This window comes from Aotus nancymaae, unplaced genomic scaffold (genome assembly GCF_030222135.1).
Source record: "Aotus nancymaae isolate 86718 unplaced genomic scaffold, 86718_ANA_hifiasm-v0.15.2.pri h1tg000011l, whole genome shotgun sequence".
Lineage (NCBI taxonomy): Eukaryota > Metazoa > Chordata > Mammalia > Primates > Aotidae > Aotus > Aotus nancymaae.
In genome coordinates, this window is record NW_026988422.1 from 27,492,718 (window position 1) to 27,517,960 (window position 25,243).

The 25,243-nt window shown below is 31.4% G+C and overlaps 1 protein-coding gene across 7 annotated transcripts in view; it reads left to right on the top strand.

The window, feature by feature from the left end:
• NOVA1 (NOVA alternative splicing regulator 1) overlaps positions 1 to 25,243 on the top strand; it is a 134,623-nt gene that overhangs the window by 99,300 nt on the left and 10,080 nt on the right. For 4 of the 7 annotated variants that reach the window (XM_064374714.1, XM_012468236.3, XM_012468245.2 and 1 more), the window contains 2 exons: positions 880 to 1,046; positions 8,898 to 8,969. In XM_064374714.1, coding sequence (XP_064230784.1) covers positions 880 to 1,046; positions 8,898 to 8,969 — 239 coding nt within the window. Of the gene's footprint in view, positions 1 to 879; positions 1,047 to 8,897; positions 8,970 to 14,462; positions 15,452 to 25,243 lie in introns of those variants that run through there. The other 3 variants (XM_064374715.1, XM_012468255.3, XM_064374716.1) reach the window with 2 other exon arrangements.

A 25,243-nucleotide genomic window follows, 5' to 3' on the forward strand; every position in this document is an offset into this window, starting at 1 on the left:
TAGGTCATAGGACCTGTGTATTATACCTAACCAATTTTACCTTAGTCTTGTCTTGCATCATATATTTTCATTTTATTCACTAGATATGAAACAAATACTATTAATAATGTCTTTATTATTTATGAGTTTCAAGTTTCATAAACTATCTAAATTTCATGTTTAATCCTAATATTCTGTCTTTTTATTAAGATTATATCATCAATATAGACAGCACTCATTCATTTATCCAACAAATATTTACAGAGTACTTATTAAGTGCCAGAAACTATTATAAAAGTTGAGGATACTACAGCACAAAACAAAACAAATTTACATTCTACCTAGAGCTCACATTCTAGTGAAAAAGTAAAAAATAAATGCAAAATATCAGGTAATGAGTGTTGCTATGATTAAAGGAAGAGTGTGATAAGTGATGGAACAACTCTACTATCTGTGTTGTTAGCTCCGTTATTTTCAGATTGTAATGTCTTACAATTATCTGGTTTTATGTCTGTTTTTTTCCCCTGAAAAGGAAGCTCTTTGAAAACTGGATTTATAGATCTTTTTTGGCTTGTTACCAGTTTCTAACCCTAAGTTCTTTTATAAGTACTCAATAAGTATTTGTTATGTTAATGAATCAGTGATATGTTCACAACTTCTCTGGACCTCTGATTCTGCTGGAATCCAAATGCCCTTTTTGAGACTAAAATAACCAAAAAAGAATTTACAAAAGGAATCATGAGAAGAGACATGTATATGTTACGTGTGGTTCAATTAAATGTTTTAAATTAGAGTTCTACATTTTATGTTATTTTCTTGGCAATATAATATTCTTTTTCATAGTTTGTTTTTAAATGCTAAATACGGAATATTTTCTAAAAATCAGTCTTTTATCCACAGGTACTACTGAGCGAGTGTGCTTGATCCAGGGAACAGTTGAAGCACTGAATGCAGTTCATGGATTCATTGCAGAAAAAATTCGAGAAATGCCCCAAAATGTGGCCAAGACAGAACCAGTCAGCATTCTACAACCCCAGACCACCGTTAATCCAGATCGCATCAAACAAGTGAGTGTTTAGTTGAGAAATCAAAGAGAAATATCTACAGCATAGTATAAGTTCATTACAAAAGAAGCCTTAAGGTCTTAGCATAAAACTTTTATTTTAACCATACATAAAACATACCAGAGTTTTCATTTAGTTATTTAAAGACTATCAAGGTGTCATCCTTAGATTGATCAATTAATTTATTAATTGAATTATTCATTTATTAGTGTTACATTGAGGAGCACTTATGTGACTGTGCCCTTTTTAAATTTATAGACACAAATTTAATTTATAGGAATCGAATCTATTTAAAATTATATCACTTTTTAAACAAAGTATTGAAACGAATCATTCAAAATTTCTAATACCCTATTTTTAGTGATACGTGTAGTTTTCAGGATAGTTATTATGCATAGAGGCTCCTGTTTTGTTAATTTTATTGTCATGTTCTACATTTTTTATCAAAAAAATATGTACAGTAAATTTATGTATCAACCATACAGTCCTTTGTTACAAATCAGTTATTGTGTTTTGTGTAACTTATGTAGTATTTAAATATATGTCATAAAGGGCCATTGTTTATATTTAATGTATGAGATTTTTTGTAAAAACAATTTTACTTGGGAAAAACCAATGTGAGTTTTTAAGATTGAGTAATGGCTGACATGATGTAGGGGGAAAATGACATTATTTCATGTTAAATAAGGTGGATTCTTCCACCACAAACTCTTTACATCTATAAATTTATTTGATTATGTTCATAATTACTGTTTCTACTTTGCCCTTTTATTAGTAGTATCTTAATTTGTGACTTAATTTTACTATCACAGACTATGGCTTCAAAAGAAATGTATTAGTCATTAATTCACAGAATAATTTATAGAATATTCATGTTCATTGTAATAAATTTGAAATGTAGCTCAAAGTCTTATTAATTTCATGTTTCTGAATTGAAAAAATATTATACTGGAACAGTGTTATAAATCTATTATAATTTTACCAATATATAGATAAATATGTTGACTAATGAAATAAACATAGAAATTGATAATTAGGCAATGTATTTTCAAATTATAGACTAATGTCCAATTTTCTACCAATTACTTTAAAAAAAAAATCCCTTTATGTTTAAATCATGAGTAGGTAGTTGTTATTCTATACAAAAATATTCATATTATACTTTGTCAATGTCAGATGGTTCAATTTGTATACCCTTCATAAGGCTTAAAGGAAGTATTCCTTAATATATACATGGAAGAATATAAATATTTTAAAGTTGTAAATATCAGTGGATATTTTATTTTTCACAGCCATTTATAGTTGTGTTTATTTTTTCTACCCTCAGTGAATACAAAGAATAGTTTGAAAACTGAATAAAGTAATACTGTGACTTTTTCCAGAGTTTAAAAGTAGGAGTATAGTTAAAGACTTGGGTTAAAATCATCTGGGACTAAGAGTTTACAGAATAAGCACTGAAGTATAAGTTCTGTTGGCTTTCTGCCTTAATCTAGTCTATAAGTTCCTCCTTTTCATTTGCAATTTCTCTGAGAACGTTCAAACATTTAGGGATAGAAGCCAACATCTTGATTTTTTTTTTAAACATAAAATTTAGTAGTATGATACCATTGAGAACATGTTCAGGATAATGATATGAATTTTTACTATTTTTTATAAAAACAAATATACCACTAAATAATGGTCTATAAATCATTGTTAAAATTCCAATTTTCTATATGGCAGTATGAGATTTACAGGCTATCATATATCCAGTGCCAGTATAGATTTATAAAGACTAGGATTTTAAAATATTTGCTTTATTTTTATTTGCCTTTTTTGGATAATGTTATTTGAATTCAGGTTAAGTATAAAAATAATAGTGATTTATTTACTTTTATGTATGTGCATCCATTTGTGAGCCTTGCAGATATTCATGGAATTAAAACTATTGTTGGTTATTTAATATTTTCATGTAATCAGTAATGTATGTGACAGTATGTCATTTAAAAGGATTTATTAAAAAGACAAGACTAAATCTAACAGGACATTGTATTTAACACTTACATATTTTCTTTATATTATAAAAGTTGAAAATTTTACTTAAAAAATCTAGTAAAGTGGTGAAAGGTATTTCCAAAATATTATAAAGCAGTCAGATCTTTTGCTCTAAGTTTGGGTTCTCTGACTTTCTAGGTATCCAGTTTTACCAATGTACTACTCTTTGCTGGATTATTCTCTAAATAATAAGTATATAAATGACCATAATTTTATTTCTGAAAAATTATGCTGTTATTCAGTATAAAATAATTATGTCTAAAATTTTGCAGTGGAATAGATCGAAATACATTTTGTATGATGCTTTTGTATGTTTTAGACTAAGTAAATTGAATGAACCAGATATTTTACCCAATTGAAAACTGCCCTTATTGACTTGAGGGTGTTCTCAAAAAAGTATAGTTTCTTGGGAAAGTAGTACCTACTGGTCTCTCAGGTCTTTCATATAGTAGAATAATGAAATTCAGCACAACAGCCTTATATATAAGTTGATATATTAGCTCTTGTGGAATATTTCATTCTTAATTCATATATGTGTTTTTTCTAAAAGCTACATCAGGAAAGAAGTGGTTATGGATGTTTAAAGATTCTCTTGTATTTTAAAAGATCAAAGTAAGATATAAAAAATATTTCATTTAACCCAAAGAATTTTACTGTCGCCACGACAAATTGACAAAAATAGCACTTGTTAATTTGTTCATTATTCATGGACATGAATAACTATGAATTTATTAAATGCCTTCTTAGTAACTAGAAAAATAAACTAAATTGTAGCCCTTGCAGACCAGTTTGTGAGAATAAGTACTTAAAATGACTTATAGAAATGTAAAATTGTGTTTAAAGACCAAAACTACAATGGAAACAATATGCTATAAAAATTCAGAGGCTGGCCAGGTGTGGTCGCTCACGCCTGTATCCCAGCACTTTGGGAGGCCCCGGTAGGTGGATCACCTGAGGTTGGGAGTTCAAGACCAGCCTGACCAACATGGAGAAACCCCCGTCTCTACTAAAAATACAAAATTAGCCAGGCGTGGTGAAGCATGCCTGTAATCACAGCTTCTGGGGAGGCTGAAGCAGGAGAATTGCTTGAACCTGGGAAGCGAAGGTTGCGGTGAGCCAAGATCATGCCATTGCACTCCAGCGTGGGCAACAAGAGCAAAACTCTGTCTCAAAATTAATTAATTAATTAATTAATTCCGAGGCCTGTAAAAGAAATACAGACTAGAGTGACAGTTAATAGTCTTGTAAATAGGTGAAAACTTGACTGGACCTTGAAGAATGTACAGGAATAGGCTAATTAGAGGAGAAGAAAGAAAAATACTTTTTTTGGAAGGTGAAACAATCTGAATTTGGGGAAAAGGATATCATATTTGTTGAATAGTAAGGAGACTGTTGGCAGAAGTGGAGCATTTATGTTGGAGTTGAGAGGGAATTCATGTTAGATAGATGATTTGGAGCCAGATAATGAAAAACCTTGGATGTCTGGTCAAGGGACATCCTGTGCAATACAGATTTGCCTAATATTTTTCTGAAGAACCCTTTTAATTAATATGGAAGGTTGTGGGGGGGGAAAAAGGAAGAAGAAGAAGTCACTTATGCAGTTTGTTCTCTCTTGCACTAAAAATCCAGACTTTTAGGGAGCTTGTAGATACAGCTATTCATAGGAAAAGAGAACTGTGAATTGACTAGTTCAGATGCTACAAGACAGTTCAAATGCTGGAAAAAGAGGAGGATATTTGTCAGAAATTAAAAGCTGAAGATTACAATTACATATTTAAATATTTCATTCATTTTTAAATGGTACAGTATACAGATTTATTTAACAGAACTCAAAGTAGGGATTTAGGAAGGTGATTACTTCAGTAATGTTACTTCACTGGTAATACATCTTGAATTACAATTGAGATTTGTTGTTCATTGCTATTTTCACTTTGCCTATAAAATATCAGAGATTCTTGACAGTCTATTACTGCAGACTAGCTTGAAAGCAAGTCTTGTTTATTACAGTGTTTATTGATAATAATATTCTCTGGCCCAGCAAAACTGTCATTTGTTAACAAGAATTCATCTCATAATTTGTAATAACCTTGTACTTATTTCCAAAAGCCTAGTGATATCTACATTTAATTACCTATGGTTAAATTCTTGATTTTTTTAAAAAAAACTATATTCCAAAAGATCCACTGTTTTAAATTGTTAATAATTTTTCTGCAATAAGTATTTTCACCCTTCGGTGTTTAAAGAATTCTTAAACAGCCATTCAAGTAATATAGAGAAAAAATATATTATGCTTTTCCATTTGAAAGAGAAATGGTGCTGAAAATGACTCTTGTCCTTCACATTCATTATTTGAAAAATGTAAAAAAATATTGTAGGAATGTGTACTTCATTCCAACTAATATATCAATATATAATATTACGTGGATATTCAGTTAATTACATCTTCATGATGTATATCAGAAATTTCACTAGAGCATATTTAACATGAAACCACTGAACTTTAAGTAACTCTGCATAGTAAATGGATGTAAAAGTTTGTTTATAAAATGTTAAGGGAACAGGCCAAGTGCAGTGGCTCTTGCCAGTAATCTCAGCATTTTAGGAGGCCAAGGCAGAGGACTGCTTGAAGCCAGGAGTTTGAGACCAGCCTGGGCAACAAAACGAGACGCTATCTCTATAAAATAATAATGATAATAATAAAATAAAATATTAAGGAAATAAACAGTTTGCACATTTATATTGTACATTTAAATATTTCTTATGGTTTTTATCATAAGAAATCTATATGGTTTTATCTATATGATTGAAAACAATTATCATACCGGTTCCATTAACTTAATAATCTTTTACATTACAAGTATTACTTTAACATATTTACATTTAGCTATTTATGAGAACACTTTTTTCCTAGTATTTAAAAAAATCAACAGAAATGAAACTTTCAGGAATATTTTTATTGTTGTAAATTGAATTTATAAAGCAGGTGTCCTATTGTGCTTAAAAATATTTATATGAATCATAGTTGAAAGATTCGTCACATCTTTATTTCATTACATTTTCATTATTTTAAGACTTTAAAAAATACATTTAGAGGCAATTTTCTGTGACATTTCAACAACTTTATAACTTGAAACCCAAACTTACATAATTTTTACTTGTCTATTAATGTATTAAAATGTAACCTCTTAACAGATTATGATGTTTACCAATCAAAACCTTAATTATCTAAAGCACATTGATATTGTCTAGAAGTTTAAAATCGTTGATTTTATTCCTGTGGGAAAGAAACAGCACCACAATTATTAAGGACATTTTTATGAATGTGAGTTGTATCAATTATTAATGCATGTTCAATATTTCATATATATGCTAAGCAAAAAGAAAGGCAATAAAAATTGACAGAAGATCATATTAATCTAAGTGATTAAAAATTCTGAACCATTTAATATTTAATTTTACTTAAAAGTTTAATTTGTGATTAAACTTTTTCTACATAGTACTTTGCAATTAAGACCTTGTTAAGCCGGGCGCGGTGGCTCAAGCCTGTAATCCCAGCACTTTGGGAGGCTGAGGTGGGTGGATCACGAGGTCGAGAGATCGAGACCATCCTGGTCAACATTGTGAAACCCCGTCTCTACTAATACAAAAAAATTAGCTGGGCATGGTGGCGCGTGCCTGTAATCCCAGCTACTCAGGAGGCTGAGGCAGGAGAATTGCCTGAACCCAGGAGGCGGAGGTTGCGGTGAGCCGAGATCATGCCATTGCACTCCAGCCTGGGTAACGAGAGCGAAACTCCGTCTCAAAAAAAAAAAAAATTAAAAAAAAAAAAAAAAAAAAAAAAAGACCTTGTTGAGACTTTGTATCCAAGACAAGGTGAAGGTCATATTAAACCTAATAGTACTTCAGAATGATTTTCCATTAGATAGTTCTTCTGATGAAAGTAGAAGCACTCAACATACATAGAATTGTGCGTCTTGTAGATTAATCAACATGGATTCTAACCTATATTGGGAGAAATGACCTCTAGATTTATTTGGCATGTATTTAGCCACCAGCTTCATTATTAATCTGAGATTAGTACCGAACAGATTTTTACATGTACATTAACTCCTCCCAGGTATCCTCTGTAGTAACACTTGTAACCAGATGTAGAAAAATAAAACTTTTACTATTCAATTCATAGAGCAAATAGTAGCATGGAGTCATTAGCACATGTCTCAGCAAAGCATTGCATGGGAAATAAAACATTAGGGAGATTCTTAATGATTGAAAATAAAATCTCTCTTGAGAAATAGCAAGAATTAATCATAAAAAGCAAAAATAGAAAATGAAAGATTGAAAACTTCTAAAATTTTGAGGATTTACTGATTATGGTAGCTCACCTACTCCCTTTTTTATATGATTTCGTAAAAATCTTGGTTTGACTCACTATTAGGTCTAGGTTTCCTAGAAGTATTAGGTTTTAACTTTAGAAGAATCAGGAATTATTTGAGGAGTGGACTATATAAAACATGGTATGATTTTAGAACCAGTCTTATTTTGCTGTTGTAGGACAGTGAGTTAACCAGAAGCCTGGGAATTTCTTAATCTTTTTTTATTTCTCTTAATGACTTTATTGTACCCAAATAAAAACTTTTGAAACATTAAATGCAAAAATATGACTTTAAGTAATTTAATCTGCTTTTCCTTTCACTGCTGAACCTTTAAAGTTATGCTTTTGCTCATATCTGAGTAATTTTGACAAATATATCTATTAATATACAATATAATGTCCATATACAGTTGTATTTTTAGTATAAAAACCTATCCCATTTCACCTGTTTAGAAATATTATCTATTGAGGATGTAACATAAGCAATGCTATTTTGCTTAGTAAACATATGACACTTAAAAAAATTCTTAGCGTCTTACACTTTAAGGTTTTTCTATTAGACATAAGAACTTTTAAAAATATCCTAATGAATTGTTCAACATGTGTAGATGGCCTTATAACAACATATTATATGTTTAGCAAGTGTATGTGCTTAGAAGTGAAGTGAACAATAACTATGATTCCTAAGATTTTTGTGTTTATTTTTAAAGCAGTTGATGATGCTACAATATATATATGCTCTTCATCTATATTAAATTTACTCTTTAGGATAAATGATAAAAATATGATAATTTTTAAGAATGCTTTCAGTTACCTGTTTATTAATATGAGGTTAATGTTTACATTTTCAGACGGGCCCTAAATTTATTAAAAATTAATATTTTAGAAGATAATATGATATTAAGAACCCAGAACTTCAAATTTAATTGCTTTTAAGTATGGATCCCTAAATTCATGTGGAATCAACTTGTTGGTGATGTTCAACATATTAAGTAGGTGGATACTTTTATGCCAAAGTAAACTTCATTTCACCACTTCTTCAAATCTCCGACTGTATTCATTGATAGGAAAGTGACTCTTTTGGTTTTATTCATTGAACTTCTTGAATTTTTTTTTACATCTCTTTTCCCCCAGAAAACAAGAGGGAAAGAAATGAAACTACTATTCATGAATATGGTCAGGATACTTTTAGTACTCATGTGAATTTTTATTAATCACCATCATGATTTCAAGTCATGAATTTATTTTTACATGCTTATGCATGCATGTTTACATGCATTAGTTACTTAATTGATCTTAAAATCCATTAAATCCAAATGAGTAGGAGAAAAATTTGTTCATAGGATTCTGTTCTCGTTATATTACATTTTATTTTATTTTGTTTTATTTAAATAATCAGTTTAAGGCTTATAAAGGTTGATTTGCTCCTGAACTGCTTTGTTTCCCAGACATTGCCATCTTCCCCAACTACCACCAAGTCCTCTCCATCTGATCCCATGACCACCTCCAGAGCTAATCAGGTACAGTATCATCCTGTCATCTACACCATACTTTTCACGGGTGATTGCCTGCAAACTGGAGAAAAAGATAATGGTGGGTTAAGGATTTATTCGTTCATTCACATATATGCACCATAATCAGATTCCAAATAACCTAAGAAAGAAATATCAATTATTTCTAAAATTTTATATGCATTTTTAATTTTAGATAACAAAAACTATATTCAGATATTAAACTACTAGAATTCTTTTTCCTGAAAATTGTGACTACCCAATGGGGCTCTGAAGACTATTCATTGAATTGGTATTTTTAATCTCCCTTATTGTATCTTCCTAGAATTCTTCAAATGTAAGTTAAGGATATCATATATGTAAAAAATAAATGTATAAATTGAGCAAAGGTATATCTTTAAAAGTGGATGCAATTTTATTTGCTTTTTATTTGAGACATGCCTTACTGTATAAACAACTTTAAACTATTGATGAAAAGCATTTCTAGTAATGTTTAACAACTCAGGAGATGGTGTTTTCATAGTACTTTAAAAAATTCTAGCATTTCCATTGATTGGCAAACTTTACAAGTAGAATATATTTTATTAGTTGATTTTATGATTGTTTTGATACTATCTGTAGGTCATTCTTCAAAAATGTAGTTACTTTTGAAAAATACAAGAAGATTATCTAAAATATTTATGTAATTCAGAGTCATACTGTAATTTGACAAATGTTGAATAATATATTTATTAAAATTATTAAACACATTTTTATTTTGTCTGAGTTGAGCTTCATTTAGGTGAGAAATGTTACTTTCTTTAATATTTTTGCTTTTTTAATAATGCAAGTCTTTATGGGTTTATTTAAATATTAAACAAAAGCTTATCTGTTGAATATATTTTTCATATAGTTGACTAACAAATTATTAACTTTGAACTATATTTGCTAAATATAATAAATGTGGCTTTTGCATATCATCTAATATAAGACTATCAGAACTATTTGGTGATTGATCCTAATGCTTCTGCAACTTGAAGAAAGATTTAAATATAATAACTGGAAGCAAAACTTATATTTAGGATGATATTTTATACTACAGGTTTGATGTTCATTTTATGCAATAGTGTTCCCTTCAAACAAAAGTATTTTATAATGCAAACATTTTTAGGCCCAATAAATTGGCTAGTAAAATACACATCTCCAGTGATAAAACCCAGCACTTCTCTTTGAAGGAAATGGTACTACATAAAGTGAGAACCAAGCTTGTATTACAAATGCATGAGGTTTAAAAATATACTTACATTTTCACTCTACATACCTTATCTTTTACTGAGCTTTAATTATATAGTATAAAAATCTTTTAGGAAAACAACTGATTTTATGTTTTTATTATTTCCTTTATACTTTATCATTCTGTCTTTTCCAAATGTATACATGACAAACACTACCACAATAAAAATAAAACTAATGATTTTTCTTAAAGTAAAAAATCCTGGATCTAGAAAAGAAAACCTTCTTACTAATTTTGCCTTTGAAGCCAAATTGTATTTTCTTTCATTTATTCTTATATGAGCATGAGAATCTTTATAAAATGGTTTTTTAAAGGCGAATTATATATTTAAGTTACTAATATTTATTTTTACTCTCTATATAAAGTACATTTACCTCTGCCAAATATAAATTTTCCTATTTTGAAATAATAAATCACTTGTAATTTTGTATTCTGTCCACTATACTCTGTTACACTGTTACTTATACTCTGTTTTCTTCTGTTCTTGTACAAAGAAGCATAATATCTCTTGGATATCATGAAGCAAGATATAAGAGAAGAACAAAACAAAATCCATAATTCATTGAAAGAATTGTAATCATCAATCTTTCATATTATTAATAGTTTGTAATTATTTTATCCCCAACAGTATTTTCCAGTAGTTTCTAATCATGTAGTAGGGCAGAAGGAAATGTGTTTTTTGTTGTTCATTTGTTTCTTGTCAATATTCTCAATTAATTTAGCTTTGCTATACTGACTTATATCTGAAAGTGTATAACCAAGGTAAGAAAATAGGTTCTAATATGACCATCTTAAGCTGATTGTAATAAAAAGAACAACGGATTGTCAATATGCAGAAAACCAAAAATAAAAAGCACAGAAAACTATTCAAGGAGTAAGTTTGATCTGCATTTCCAATATTTAAAAATATTTTTTATTCCTTTTAAAATGATGACATGTTTTAATACATACTGAATTTTGCTTTCTTAATCTTGAGACCCCTTAACACATTTCCATAGGTCAGAGTGACAGACTCTTTGACTACGGTGTTGTTCTATAATAATTTCCTCCTTAAAAGCGAAAGACTATCATATGAGAAGCCTTATAAAATTATGGTTAAGGCCAGGCATGGTGGCTCACACTTGTAATTTCAACACTTTGGAAAACTGAGGTAGAAGAATCACTTGAGGCTAGGAGTTTGAGACCATCTTGGGCAACATAGCAAGACTGTGTCTCTAAAAATACATATATTTTAAAAATTAACTGGATATGGTGGCACTTGCCTGTAATCCTGGCTACCTGGAGGCTGAGGCAGGAGAATGCCTGAGTCCAGGAGTTCAAGGCTGCAGTGAGCCATCATCATGCCATTGCTCTCTAGTCTTGGGCATTACCTTAAGTCTCAGTTTCCCATCTGTGAAATTCAAATATTAACTCCTCATAGGGTTTACCTAAGAAAGTGTATAACCTTTCTTATGTCAGTTACCTCTTCTTAGAACAGTGGCTTGAATGTAATAAGCATCATATAAATGTTAGATTATGTTTATTTAGTTTCTTAAATATCTGTCGAGTAATAATGAAAAATATTCTTTAACAGTAAATAATAAAGCAAATTACTTATTAAAGCTTTTGAGTTTTATCTTTAGAAGGATTCTAGTATATTGGCTGCTTTTTCAACTCTAAAATATTTCTGTAATTAAAGCCTGTCTGCTTTAATTTAAACTACTTTACAATTATTTTCTAGTAAGAGTACTCAGTTACTTGTTGCTTAAAAGTACATCAAATTCCTCTTCTTTCCCTATTGAAGAAGAAAAGTTATAAGAACTAACAGTTTTACAACTTGTATTTCTGTGCATGTGTGTCATATTGTAAGATACAAGTTTGATATTTTTCTACACATGGAATTTTAAATATGAAGCAGATATAAAGATATAGTAAATAGATCAAATTCTTTTTTTAAAAATTTATTTGTTTAACTTTAGGTGCATACTGTATCTGGCATTTCTCCCCATGTTATCCCTCCCCACCCTCCCCTCCCTCCCTACCCCCCGCTGTCTCTCCCCTGCCCTCCCCAACTGCCCACAGTGTGTGGTGCTCCTCTCCCTGAGTTCATGTGTTCTCATTGTTCATCACCCACCTATGAGTGAGATCAAATTCTTTAAAGCAACATGTTTAAACTTGCAAATAAAACTTAAAAAAAAAACAGAATCAGTAGCATTCAATCAATTCTAAGTTATTAATACTAAGTTACCTAGTCACTCCATTAAGATTCAACAAAATGGTTTTGTTAATCAATCAGTGGTACCAAAAATTAAATTTTGATTTTAACCTTAGGGTCCTTGTTGTTAGCTCTCCTGGAATTTTTCTGAAATTTCATGAAAAGGATAAAAAAAAGATTTCAGAAATATTTGTTTATAAACATTTATTTATTTACTGATTAGTTTGAAATTATATAATAAACATCAAAATGTATAAAACACATGAAAATAAGTAACTCATATATAGCACCCTTACTTTGGTTGCAGAAAATGAAAATAACTGGTCTCACTTTAAATTCATGTCTGCAAGTCTCAAATAGATTCTTAATTCTGTCATTCACAAGCTTATTCACTTTCTTATTTTCTAGGTGACAATTTCACAAGTTCTCCTCTCTTTTCAACCCTGTATTAGTTAATTTTTCTATTGCACAGCACACATTTATTTTCTTATAATTTCTGTAGGTCAAGAGCCCAGCCATGACTTAAGCCAGGCAGGCTGAGCCCTTTGCTTGTGATCTCACAGGGCTACAATCAGTGTCAGCTGGGCTGCATTCTCATCTAGAGGTTTGACTAATGTGCTTCCACGTTCATCCAGGTTGTTGTTGGCAGCATTCAATTTTTGTGAGGTTTTTTTTTTAACCTGTCTGACTGAGGGCCACACTTATAACTGGCTATTGGCTACAGGCAACTCTCGGATTCTAGAGGCCACCCACAGTGGCCTGCCACATGACCCTCTCCACAGGGCCTTAAAAACTTGACTGTTTGTGTCTTGCAAGGCCAGTAAGAGACTCTCCATTGTGTGCCAGCAAAAATGGTGTCGTATATTGAATAAAATCACAGGAGTAACTTTTGTACCTCCTTTACCCTACAACGTAATTTAATCATGCTAATGACATTGGATCACTTTGCCATATTCTTGTGGTTAGACATAAGTCATGTGTCCCACTCGCACTCAAGGGGAGAAGATTGTACACATTGTAACACCAGTGTTTAGAGATCATGGAGTCTTCCAAGAAGTGTCCCAACCACAACCCCCACAATGTTTCTTGCTTCTTTTTCTCTCCCAGTTAATGACCTTCCTACTTCCCTGAGAAAACTGAAGCAATCAGAAGTGAACTTCCACAAACTCATATTAACAAATACTTAATGAAGCAAGCAGCATTTATACTCATATAGTACGCCTTCTCATCAATTGCGATACGTGAATTTTCCCTGCTCTTGTCTAAAACCATTCATTTTACTTATCCATTAAACCCATTCTTCCTTTACTCAAAACATTCCTTCAGCAATTCTACCTTTTCTCTCTTCTTTTTCTGTCACGTTTTTGCTCTCTACAGATTCATTCCCATCAGTGCACAACTGTTTTTTCTCTCATCTTAGAAAACCAAACAAAACTTTCTTAATATCACTTCTCCCACCAGCTAATGCCCTATTTTGTCTACTCCTTTGTATTAGAATTTACAAAAGTATTGTCTCTATTCTCTAGCTCCCAGTGTCTGTCTTCCCATTCTTGAATCCACACTAGTCAAGTTTTTTCCTCCACTATTCCATCAAAACTCTTTGCCAAGGACATCAATGATGACTATTTTGCTAATTCCAGTAGTCTATTCTTAGTCTACATATTACATTGCCTACCAACAATATTTGTTTAAATTTATCACTTCCACCTCCTTGGTATACTTTCCTTACTTGGATTCCAGGATACTATATACATTTGATTTTCCTCCTGCTTGGTTCCACTTTGCTTCTTCTCAGAATCCTTTGCTAGTTTATTCTCTTATTCCTATCTACTTAACACTTCAGGTCTCAATACTTGGGAGTTCTTTTGAGTCTTTTATTTCTCCTTATCTATTACCTTGCCTTTTATATGTTGACATCTGCAAAATTTATGTCTCCATTGTGAGACAGATGTACAGTTACCTAGTCCATTTCGTGCTGCTGTAACAGAATACCTGACATGGTAATTTATAAAGAACAGAAAATTTTTTCTCACAGCGCTGAAGGCTGGGAAGTCCAAGATCAAGGCACTGGCATCTGACGAGGGCTTTCTTGCTGTATCTTGAAATTGCAGAAGACAGAAGTACAAAAAGGGAATGAACACTGTGTTCCTACATGGCTGAAGAGCAGAAGAGAGAAAATTCACTCCTGCAAGCTCATTTCATAGTGTTATTAATCAAGCCCTCATGTCTTAAACACCTCCCAAATAGGCCCCACACTTCCCAAAACTGTTGCGTTGAGGATTAAGTTTCCAACACATGAATTTTGGAATGGACAAAAACATTCAAACCATAGCAACCATAAACTAAAGAAGCTTAATCTTTATTATTCCTCACACATGCAGACTTATTACCTAATTTTATGTTCATAATTTTAAATTTTGTTTCCCAAAGATGTCCTCTAATATTGTATATGCTTCAGGACCCACATAACTTGTGTTCCCCTTTATTTCTAGTGCAGAAACTGGAGTTTGACAGTGAAACTCCGGACTATATCCAGTTCCCCATTCAGCCTTTTCTCTTAACATATCTAATTGACATCTTAAATGTAGTAAGTCCCAAAACTATCCCTAACCTGTTCCTTTAAAAATAAGTTCGTTTTTTATTTCTTTACTGCCACCTGAAATAGTTTACTATTTCAGTGAGTAAAAGCCAACATCTCCAAAATGACATTTGTTAACTTGTAAGATAAGGCCTTTGCCACATTATCTTTTTATTTCCTGCCACTGGCCTCCTCACTCATGTTGGCCCAACCACACTGACATTTGCTGCTCCTTGTAAACATTAGGCATACCCTCACCTCAGTATTTGTCTCTTGCTTTTCTCTACATGAAATTCTCCTATCATAGAGATCTGCTTGGCTGGCATCTTAATAACCTTCAAGTCTGTTCAAACTTCACCTACTCCATAGTACTTAACATGACCACCCTAATATGGCAACCTAGCCTCCCCCTACCCCCATACTCCTGATTCGCTTTATCTTGCTGTTTTTTTATGCTTTTTTCCTATGTCTCATGAATAGTGTATACTTGGCTTATTATCATCTTTATTGTGTATTGTGTATTTTGTGACTTACTCTCCTAGTAAATTGCATGAGGATAGGGTTTTCTTCTGTTTTATTCTCTGATGTATGTGAAGCATTAGCCTGAAACATAATAGGTTCTCAGTAAATATTTGTTGAATGACTAGCATTAGTTGAAATAATAGGCTTACAAGTCTATATGTTCTAAAATTCTTTTTTATACAATATTTGAAATGAAATTTTGCATGGAAGTTCTCTCTAAAAATATAAACCAACTAGAAAAGAATACGTTTAGTTGAATGAAGAAGTGAAGTTAAAAGAACATAGCCTTTTTAGCTAGATGTCTATTTCATGCCTGGTAGTATTCGGAACACAATTTGAAAACCAGTTGGGCACTTGTCTCAAATACAAATAATATCATAATTCTCCAAAAAAAATATAAAAATTAGAGCCAGGCACAGTGGCTCACACCTGTAATCCCAGCACTTTGGGAGGCTGAGGAGGGTGGATTGCCTGAGGCCAGGAGTTCGAGACTAGCCTGACCAACATAGTGAAACCCTGTCTCTACTAAAAATAAAAAAAATTAGCCAGACATGGTAGTGGCAGGCTCCTGTAATCCAGCTACTTGGGAGACTGAGGCAGGAGAATCACTTGAACCCGGGAGGTGGAGGTTGCAATGAGCCGAATCTCACCATTGCACTCTAGCCTGGGCAACAAGAGCAAGACTCCATCTCAAAAAAAAAAAAAATTAGCTGGGTATGGTGGCACATGCCTGTAATCCCAGCTACTTGGGAGGCTGAAGCAGGAGAATCACCTGAACTGGGAAGGTGGAGGTGTCAGTGAGCTGAGATCACGCCATTGCACTCCAGCCTGGGCAACGGAGCAAGACTCCCTCTCAAAACAAAGAAAAAAAAAAAAAATATATATATATATATATATACACACATAATAATTTTTATGTCTTTCAGCATGTGTGTGTGAGTAATGTGATTGTATAGCTGATATCAAGATATTGTTCATCAGAAATATATAAGAAGATCCTAAAAATATCGTGACATCCATTTTTTTAAATGAATTTACTGACTTTGTTATGTATATTAGATTTTATGTGCTTTGCTTTTCATTAGGATGAGTCTTACGAAATTGCTGATATTTGATTGTAATTTCCTATAGCTCAACCTAGTATGTATCATAAATACATATCAAAGTTGCAAACATTCCTAGGAATAAATTGAACCAAAAACACTGAACTCATATTAAATGAGATATAATTTTTATATAAGGGCATAAACACTTAATAAATGGATAAACTTACTATAATTTTGTAGGGAAGATTTTTTTTCTCTTGTTTTTGTAGGGAAGATTTAATATAGAAATATAAATTCTTTTTAAATTAAAATATAAATATATTACAATTTTCATCATATTCTCATTTTTCTGGTTTTTGAGAGAGATAAAGTAAAATCATTTTAACATTCATATAAAAACAAATCCCCGATAATTACCATCAGTCAACTTAGAGTTATCAAGCAACTAGTAATATTGAGATCACCCAGCATTAAAATTTACTATAAACGTCACAATAAAAGTGACATACAAATAGATACAATTGTTAAATGAAGTAAATAGGTATTTCAGAAATAGATCCAAGTAAAGTCATGCATCATAAACGATATTGTGTGAACATCATAGAGTGTATTTACACAAACCTAGATGGTATAGTCCATTACAATACACAGTTGCTCCTAGGCTACAAACCTATACAGCATGATACTGTACCGAATACTGCAAGCAATTGTAACACAGTGGTATTTGTATGTTGTCTAAACAAACAGAAGGTAATGCTTTGGATACTACATCACTAGTCAATAGAAACTTTGCAGCTCTATTATAATCTCATGGCACTACCATATATGTGGTCTGTCATTGATGAAAACATCACTATGCAGCACATGACTATGTATGGGAACTTAATCTATGATAAAGAAAAACAGTGTGATCTAGGGATTTGGAGAAATGCGGTCTTGAGCCATAATATCTGGCTTCCAATCAAATCTTTGTTACATTTGAATTTTATAATGTGTGAGGCCACATTTTTAATTTTACCATCCATGTTTTCTCATTGTAAAATGTGAGTACTTACCTCACAGAGTTGTCATGACTTTTGAATGAATGAATATTTAGAACACTGCCTGGTCCAGAGTACTATATAAGTGTAATTTTAATTCATTTTTAAAAAGGATATTTTATAAATGGTGCTGGTATATTGACTAAAAGAAAATAAATTTCCACCTCAGAAAATATACAGAAATATAAATCTCAGTGCATTCAAGATTGAAACTATAAGATCATTTGAAATTACGGTGTACAAAATCACGGATGACTTAAGCAAGAAGGAAATCCAAAACACAAAAGAATAAGTTACCATATTTTGAGTATATAAACAATTATTATTTTTGGCATAGGAGAATGCACCATTAATAAGTGAAGGACAACAATATATTCGGAAAAAATATGTTCAACACATGACAATTAATTAGTATCTCTGCTATTGAAAGAACTCCTAGGTTCATGTGAAAACCCAATAGAAAAGTGAAAAGGCAATTTACAGAGAAGGAAATGGAAATGTCCAATACAGATAAAAAAAACATGTTTAACCTCACCAGTCTTCAGGGAAATTGGAATCAACATCACATGATTGTACTGTGTTAAATCAGATAGACAAAAGTGTATGTTTGTGTAGAATACACATATCAGAAATGCAAAATGTATGTGTGTGTTTATAAATATAAAGTGCTGGCAAAGATACAGGGAATAAATATGCTTGAATATACAAGAACGTATGTGTGATAAAAGTTGGAAAGTAATTTCACCCTTAACAGGAGAGTGACTAAATAAATTCTGATACTGCAGAATGATATCAGATGTGGTGAAGCTATTTAAAATGCTGAGTTAGATCTGCATAAACTGGCCTAGAATAGTATCATACAATATGAAGAAAATTAAGTTGCTAAGAAACATTTGGCCCTATCTTTAATAGTCAAAAAACATTGTTCATCTATTATTAGAGTGATGACAAAGAATATGAAAATTACTACATTTTCATTCTTATATCTCTACATTGTTTTTAAAAAGTAACAAAAGTATACAAAAAAGAATGGAAAAAAATACTTACTTCAGTTGTGGTATATGCAGTGTTTTAAGGAAGATAAAGTGATAATTTCCCAAGGGGATGATTGGTTGTCTTTGACATTACATGTGCATTTAAGCTACCTGGCTTCTTGATTTCCTACTCTTTTGATGCTTTACTGAGGAATTTCAAGAAGGCTCATTGGGAAGAGGCTTCAGGCCTAAAAGAAGCACTTATTGACTGGCAAAGGGAGTGGCAGTTACTTCATATTTTAAAGTAATGCCAAATTAAATGATAATTTATGTAATAGTATGTGTAATCTATGTAATAGTTTTATTTATCCTCTAGAGTTAATACATGAAAAATAAACCTAGCTTTATATCAAAATTACCTATGAAGATTCTTAATTAATAGACCTAGGATGAGATTTTGCATCTATATTTGAAAAGTCAGATAAATATTTCATAAAGCCTCTTGAAATGTTTGGGAAACACTCTTTACTATATGATAAAAGCACGTTAGTTGATAATAAATTGATAATTGTGTACTATGTGACACTGTCTCTTTTTTTCAAGTGTTAATTCATCAAGACTTTACCATGAAATGACATACATACTTTGTTATTTGAAAAATACTAAATTTGTACAAAAGTTGAAGGATAGGTATTAGTTTCAACATTGAAAATAGTTGGAGTTTACTAATTAAAACAACTTAAATCTATGAAGGGCTTTTACACAAAGGATGATTATCCTTTTAGATGTAATTAGTGAATGTGAAGGCCTGGGACGTTATTGTATACTACTGTAGACTTTATAAACACTATACACTTAGGGCACACTGAATTTACAAAAAAAATCTTTTTTTCAATAACAAATTAACAATACTTTTGACTGTTGCTAAATACAGTTAGAGGTTCTCTTAGAGATCTTTTTATGCAGATTACATTAGGAGTTTTTAAGGTCGTTTAGCAATATTCTTGCCAAAAATTATGGATATGTTTAATTAAGTGCTTCCTACCCATATTCATTCCATTGCAAACTTCTGAGTTTGCTCGTGTGCTGTTGTGTAGACAGTCTATTATTCACACCAGTGATGGGAATCGGATATCACTTAGGGCAAGTTAACAATACCACTGAAAGCAGCACACCTCTAATGTTTTCAGGTAAGTATTATAATACAGTATTTGGTAAATACTAGGTTATGTGATCTCCTAAAATCCCTTTTAAATGGGTGATTTTATATGAAGACATTTTCAAGTTTATGAAAAGCCTAGGACTTTCAGATTTTCAGGTTGAAGAAAGTGGTACACATCAGGGGAAAGAGTTAATGAAATAGTCACTCTGTAACATTCCTTATTTGACATCCCACATATGGCTAAGGCATTGGTGAAATGCATAGATATTGTGTCTTGTATTGGCTCATACTAGGTAGATTTGCAAGATTCTCTGGACCACTTAGTAGGCAAAGGTGGTTTCTCTGTTTCATCAAAGTTTTCCCTGCAGCCATAGCTGCAGTAATTCTTGCATACAGCATGTTCTCAACATTATGTTCTCAGAACATTTTGCATGCCTTTATATAACCAAACCACTTAATGTCTCCTTATTCCACAATGTGTACTTGTCTTCTTGCTTTGTGTGTGTATAGAGTTCAACAGTTTTTATTTTTCAAGCAAAGCCATATAGTAAAATTAGATACCGTTTATTTTTAAAATTTTTTATTTTTTTTTAATGAATGCTTAGATATATGAATGTCTTCACATTATTCTCCCAGATAAAATTGGTTTTGCCAAATTGGGGAGTTTGATACCTTCTCACTTTGGAATTAAAAAAAATAGTGTTTCTCCTTGTTTTGATCTCAGAAATGTATAATTGGCCTTTTTGGTTATTTTTCCAATTTTTTATCATTGAATTAAGAATATTTCAGGAGACAATAAGTTGATCATTTTCATTTCTTCCGAACCTAATATCTTATAATTCATTTTATTGGTGTTTGGTTTAGCTCATATTTCTTATTCAATTACTCTTTAACATTATTTTTGAAAAAGAAAACTTTTCTTTTTATTACCTGGATTCAAATTGCTTTTAGCCAAGTAACAGAAGGTTAAAAATTAGTGTATTTTTATATATGATTTATTAAATGCTATAAATTAGCTATTTCACACATACATATATAAAGAATGTAGTTTTGTGACTAATAGTCCAGTTTGTTAAATTGCACATGTGCTTCAGTAACCTTTTCTGTGTTAATCAATGGTTATATGGTTATTTATGTCAAGTATTAAATAATTTATAACATTTTCACTTTCTTAATGACAGTCATTGGTGATAGTACATAATCAACCTCCCATTACTAGTAAAATACTGAAATACAGGCATTTTTTTAAAAGAAATATTGCCTTTAGGAAAACTGCTGGTGAAATTAAAATAATAAGAAATATATAATTCACCTAATTAGTAAATATAAAATACCTATTAGCAACTACAAGTAATAAATCATGTCAAAAATATGGCATATCAGACTTTTCAACTGATAACAATATTTAATTTTAATGGTAAAAATGACTTAATCAAAAATGTATAAAGGTACAATAAAAATTCAAATTGTGAAAGTTGTCCTTATAACTTAATTACCTAGTTACATAAGTTTATAAATGGGGATGTATTTTCAAATATAGTTGAGACATTTACTTCTAATGTTATCTTATTTATTAGTTTGGTTATATCAGAGTATTAATCCATAAACAACTCAAAATTTTCAAAAGCCCTTTATTCCTAAATTAACTTTATTTTCTAACATAGAGAGTGCTTTTTATAAGCAGGCATTCAGGTTAAATGCACGATTTTCATTTAAAACTATAATTTTGAATTTTCTTAGTTAAAAATTTTAAAATATTTTCTAGACGTTCTTTTCTGTCATTTATCAACTCACTATTTTACAGGCATGCCTTTTTTACAGTCATTTGCTTAATGATGGACTTATATTCTGAGAAATGTAGCATTAACTGTTTTTGTCATTGTACAGACAGCACATAATGTACTTACACAAATATGGAAGGTATAGCCTAATACACTCCTAGGCTCTTCGTATAACCTATTGCTTCTAGGTTACAAATATGTACAGCATGTTACTTTACTGAATACTTTAGACAATTGTGACTCAATGTTAATTATTTGTATATCTAAACATATCAAAACAAAAAGGTACATTAAAAATACAGAATAAAAGATAAAAAATGATACTCCTGTTTGAGGAACTTACCATGAATAGAATTTACAGAGTTAGAAATTGCTCTGGATGAGTCAGTGAGTGAGTAGTGAGTGAATGTGAAGGACTGAGATATTACCATACATACTGTAGACTTTATAAACACTGTACGCTTAGGACATACTAATTGTATAAAAATAAATTTTCTTTAATAATTAACCTTAGGTTACTATAACTTTTTTGCTTTATATATTTGTTAATGTTTTTATTTTTGGCTCCTTTGACTTTTAAACACTTAGCTTAAAACACTAATATATTGTCCAAAAATATTTTCTTTCTTTTTCCTTATTCTGTAAACAGTTTTCTTTTTCCTTTCAGCATTTAGTGTAGGTTTGGGGGTACGTGTACAGGTGTCTTACATGGGTAATTTGCATGTCGTTGAGGTTTGGTGTATGAATGATCCCAGAGAGTGAGCATAGTGCCCGAGAGGAAGTGCTCAACCCACTTCCCCCTCCCAACCTCTCACTTTGGGAGTCACCAGTGTCTGTTGTTACCATCTTTATGTCCATGTTTACTCAATGTTTAGTTCCCTCTTATGAGTGAGAACAAGCAGTATTTAGCTTTCTGTGTCTGCATTAATTTGGCCTCCAGCTACATCTTTGTTGACACAAAGAACATAATTTTCTTCCTTTTTACGACTATATAGTATTCCATAGTGTATATATACCACATATTACTCATCCAGTCTACCATTGATAGGCATCTAGGTTGATCCCATGTCTTTGCTATTTTGAACAGTGTTGTGATGAACATACTAGTGCATGTGTCTTATTTGTAAAGTAATTCATTTTCCTTTGGATATATACCCAGTAGTGAGATTGCTGGGTCAAATGGTAGTTCTGTTTTATGTTCTTTGAGAAATCTCCACACTGCTTTCCACAGTGGCTGAACTAATTTACGTTCCCACCAGTAATATATAAATATTCTCTTTTCTCTGCAACCTCTCCAACATCTGTTATTTTCTGACTTTTTAATAACCATTCTGACTCGTGTCAGATGACATCTCATTGTGGATTTGATTTACATTTCTCTAACAATTAGTGATGTTGAACATTTTTTCATATATATGTTGGCCACATGTATGTCTTCTTTTGAGATTTGTCTGTTCATGTCCTTTGCCAGTATTTAATGGGGTTGTTTCTTGCTGTTTTTATTTAATTTCATTTTGTCTTACTTTTAAAACTTTTAATTAAAAATTAAGACACATAAACTGAGACACATGTTAGCCTAGTCCTATGCAGGGATGGTATCATCAGTGCCATTGTCTTCCACCTCCATTTCTTGTCTCACTGAAAAATCTTTGGGGGCAGTAATACACAAGGACCTATCCTCTCCTATGATGCCAGTGTGTTCTTCTGGATTACTTTCTAAAGGACCTGCCTGAGGCTGTGTTATAGTTATCTTTTCTTTTTTAATAAGTAAATGGAATACAGTCTAGAATAATTATAAGAAATATAGTGTAGTAAATATATCAGCCGGTAACAGTCATTTATCATCCTCAGGTATTATGTACTGTACATAATTGTATGTACAATACTTTCTGTACAACTAGCAGAGCAGTAGGCTTGTTTACACCACCAGCATCACCACAAACATATGAGTAATGCCTTGTGATAGGACATTAACAAGAGTTACATTGTAACTAGGTGATAGAAATTTTTCAGCTCCATTATAATCCTATAAGATCACCATTGTATACATGGTCTGTTGTTGACCCAAACTTTGTTATTTGGTGCATGACTGTATATACATTTAAATATATTGTTTATTTTTATTATATACCACTGGACTGTAAACCCTATGAAGGTAGAGCTCTTATCCTTTTTATTTATCCCTATATCCACAACATTTGGAATTATATCTGGCATGTAGTAGCCACTCAATAAATAGTTGTGCAATAAATTCTAGAAATGTGCTAAAATTATTTTTTAATTGTTCTACTTTGGAGGATTCATTTATTCTGCAGCCTAATTTTGGACAATTGTTCCATTTGCTTTTGTTACACTGCTTTTAAAAAATAAGACAAAGTGTATATGATAAGAGAAAAAAGCTCATCTGAAATACAATCTCTATTGCTCCCTTTCTGTTCTACTGAATATAATTATATACTTTTACATTACTTAACCCAAACTACACATAGAGATTTTCAACTTTACATTGGTATTTTCTGTATCTTTATAGTTTCATATAATGCCTTCATACTGTATTTTCTATATGACATTCTCTGTTTTGACTTCTAAACACTTAGCCTAAAACAATAATACATTATACAATATACTAGTGTTCATTGTACAGTGTACTAATAAACATCGTACAGTGTTCTCTGTTTTGGAAATTTTCCCAGAATTGCAGAAGGAGAGAAACAAAGTGAAAGATTATACTCATTTCATAACTTGATGAATACTACAGTATGATTTGCAAAACACAATATATACTGACAGACACCAACATTTTAAAAAGAAAGAGTTTAATAGTTTAACCTCTCCCTGATTTATATTTGGTTTATTTTTTTACTTAATGATCAGTTTTGCTGCTCTACCTTGAATATCTTTGATTATTTTAGAAGTGAAATATTTTCCTACTTTATTCTTTAATTTACAATTTGTTTCACTTTACTTCCCCCTAAATAATTTCATCTATTCCTATGACTTTAAATACAACTTATATGTTAACTTCCAAGTTTCCCCTGACCTCCAGACCCGTAATCAACACTTACGTGGCATCTTCACTTGGATGTCTGATTCTGTCCTCATCTTTCACCCCTTTTCCACCATCTACTTCAATGGATATAACCCTATTTTCATTTTCGTAGCTATTTTTTATTTTTTAATTTGAATGTTTAATTTACAACATTAAATTGAAAACAGTTTTCATTTCAAATATTGGAATACGTTGAATACATTTTTGCTAATTAAGAATGCATTTTTTGCTGATTAAGAACTCTGAACATATGTTTTATTATATGTGCCCTGAAAGAGTTGGGCTAAAAAGAAGTGATTTAAAATGATCTCAAAGAGCTTTTTGATAACTTGACACATGATGATAAAGACTCATAGGCCTTTCATCAATATAAACTCAATATAGTAAAATATGGTTTAGTAAGCATTAAGAAGACAATACCCCAAATTATTTTCATTTTTAAATGATGGTCTTCCCTGCAATCATTTTATTACCATTATCATTATTATTATTTTGAGATGGAGTCTCACTCTATCACGAAGCTGGAGTGCAATGGCACGGTCTTGGCTCACTGCAACCTCCGACCTCTGGGTTCAAGTGATTCTCCGGCCTCAGTCTCCTGAGTAGCTGGGATTACAGGCACACACCACCACGCCCAGCTAATTTTTGTATTTTTAGAAGAGAC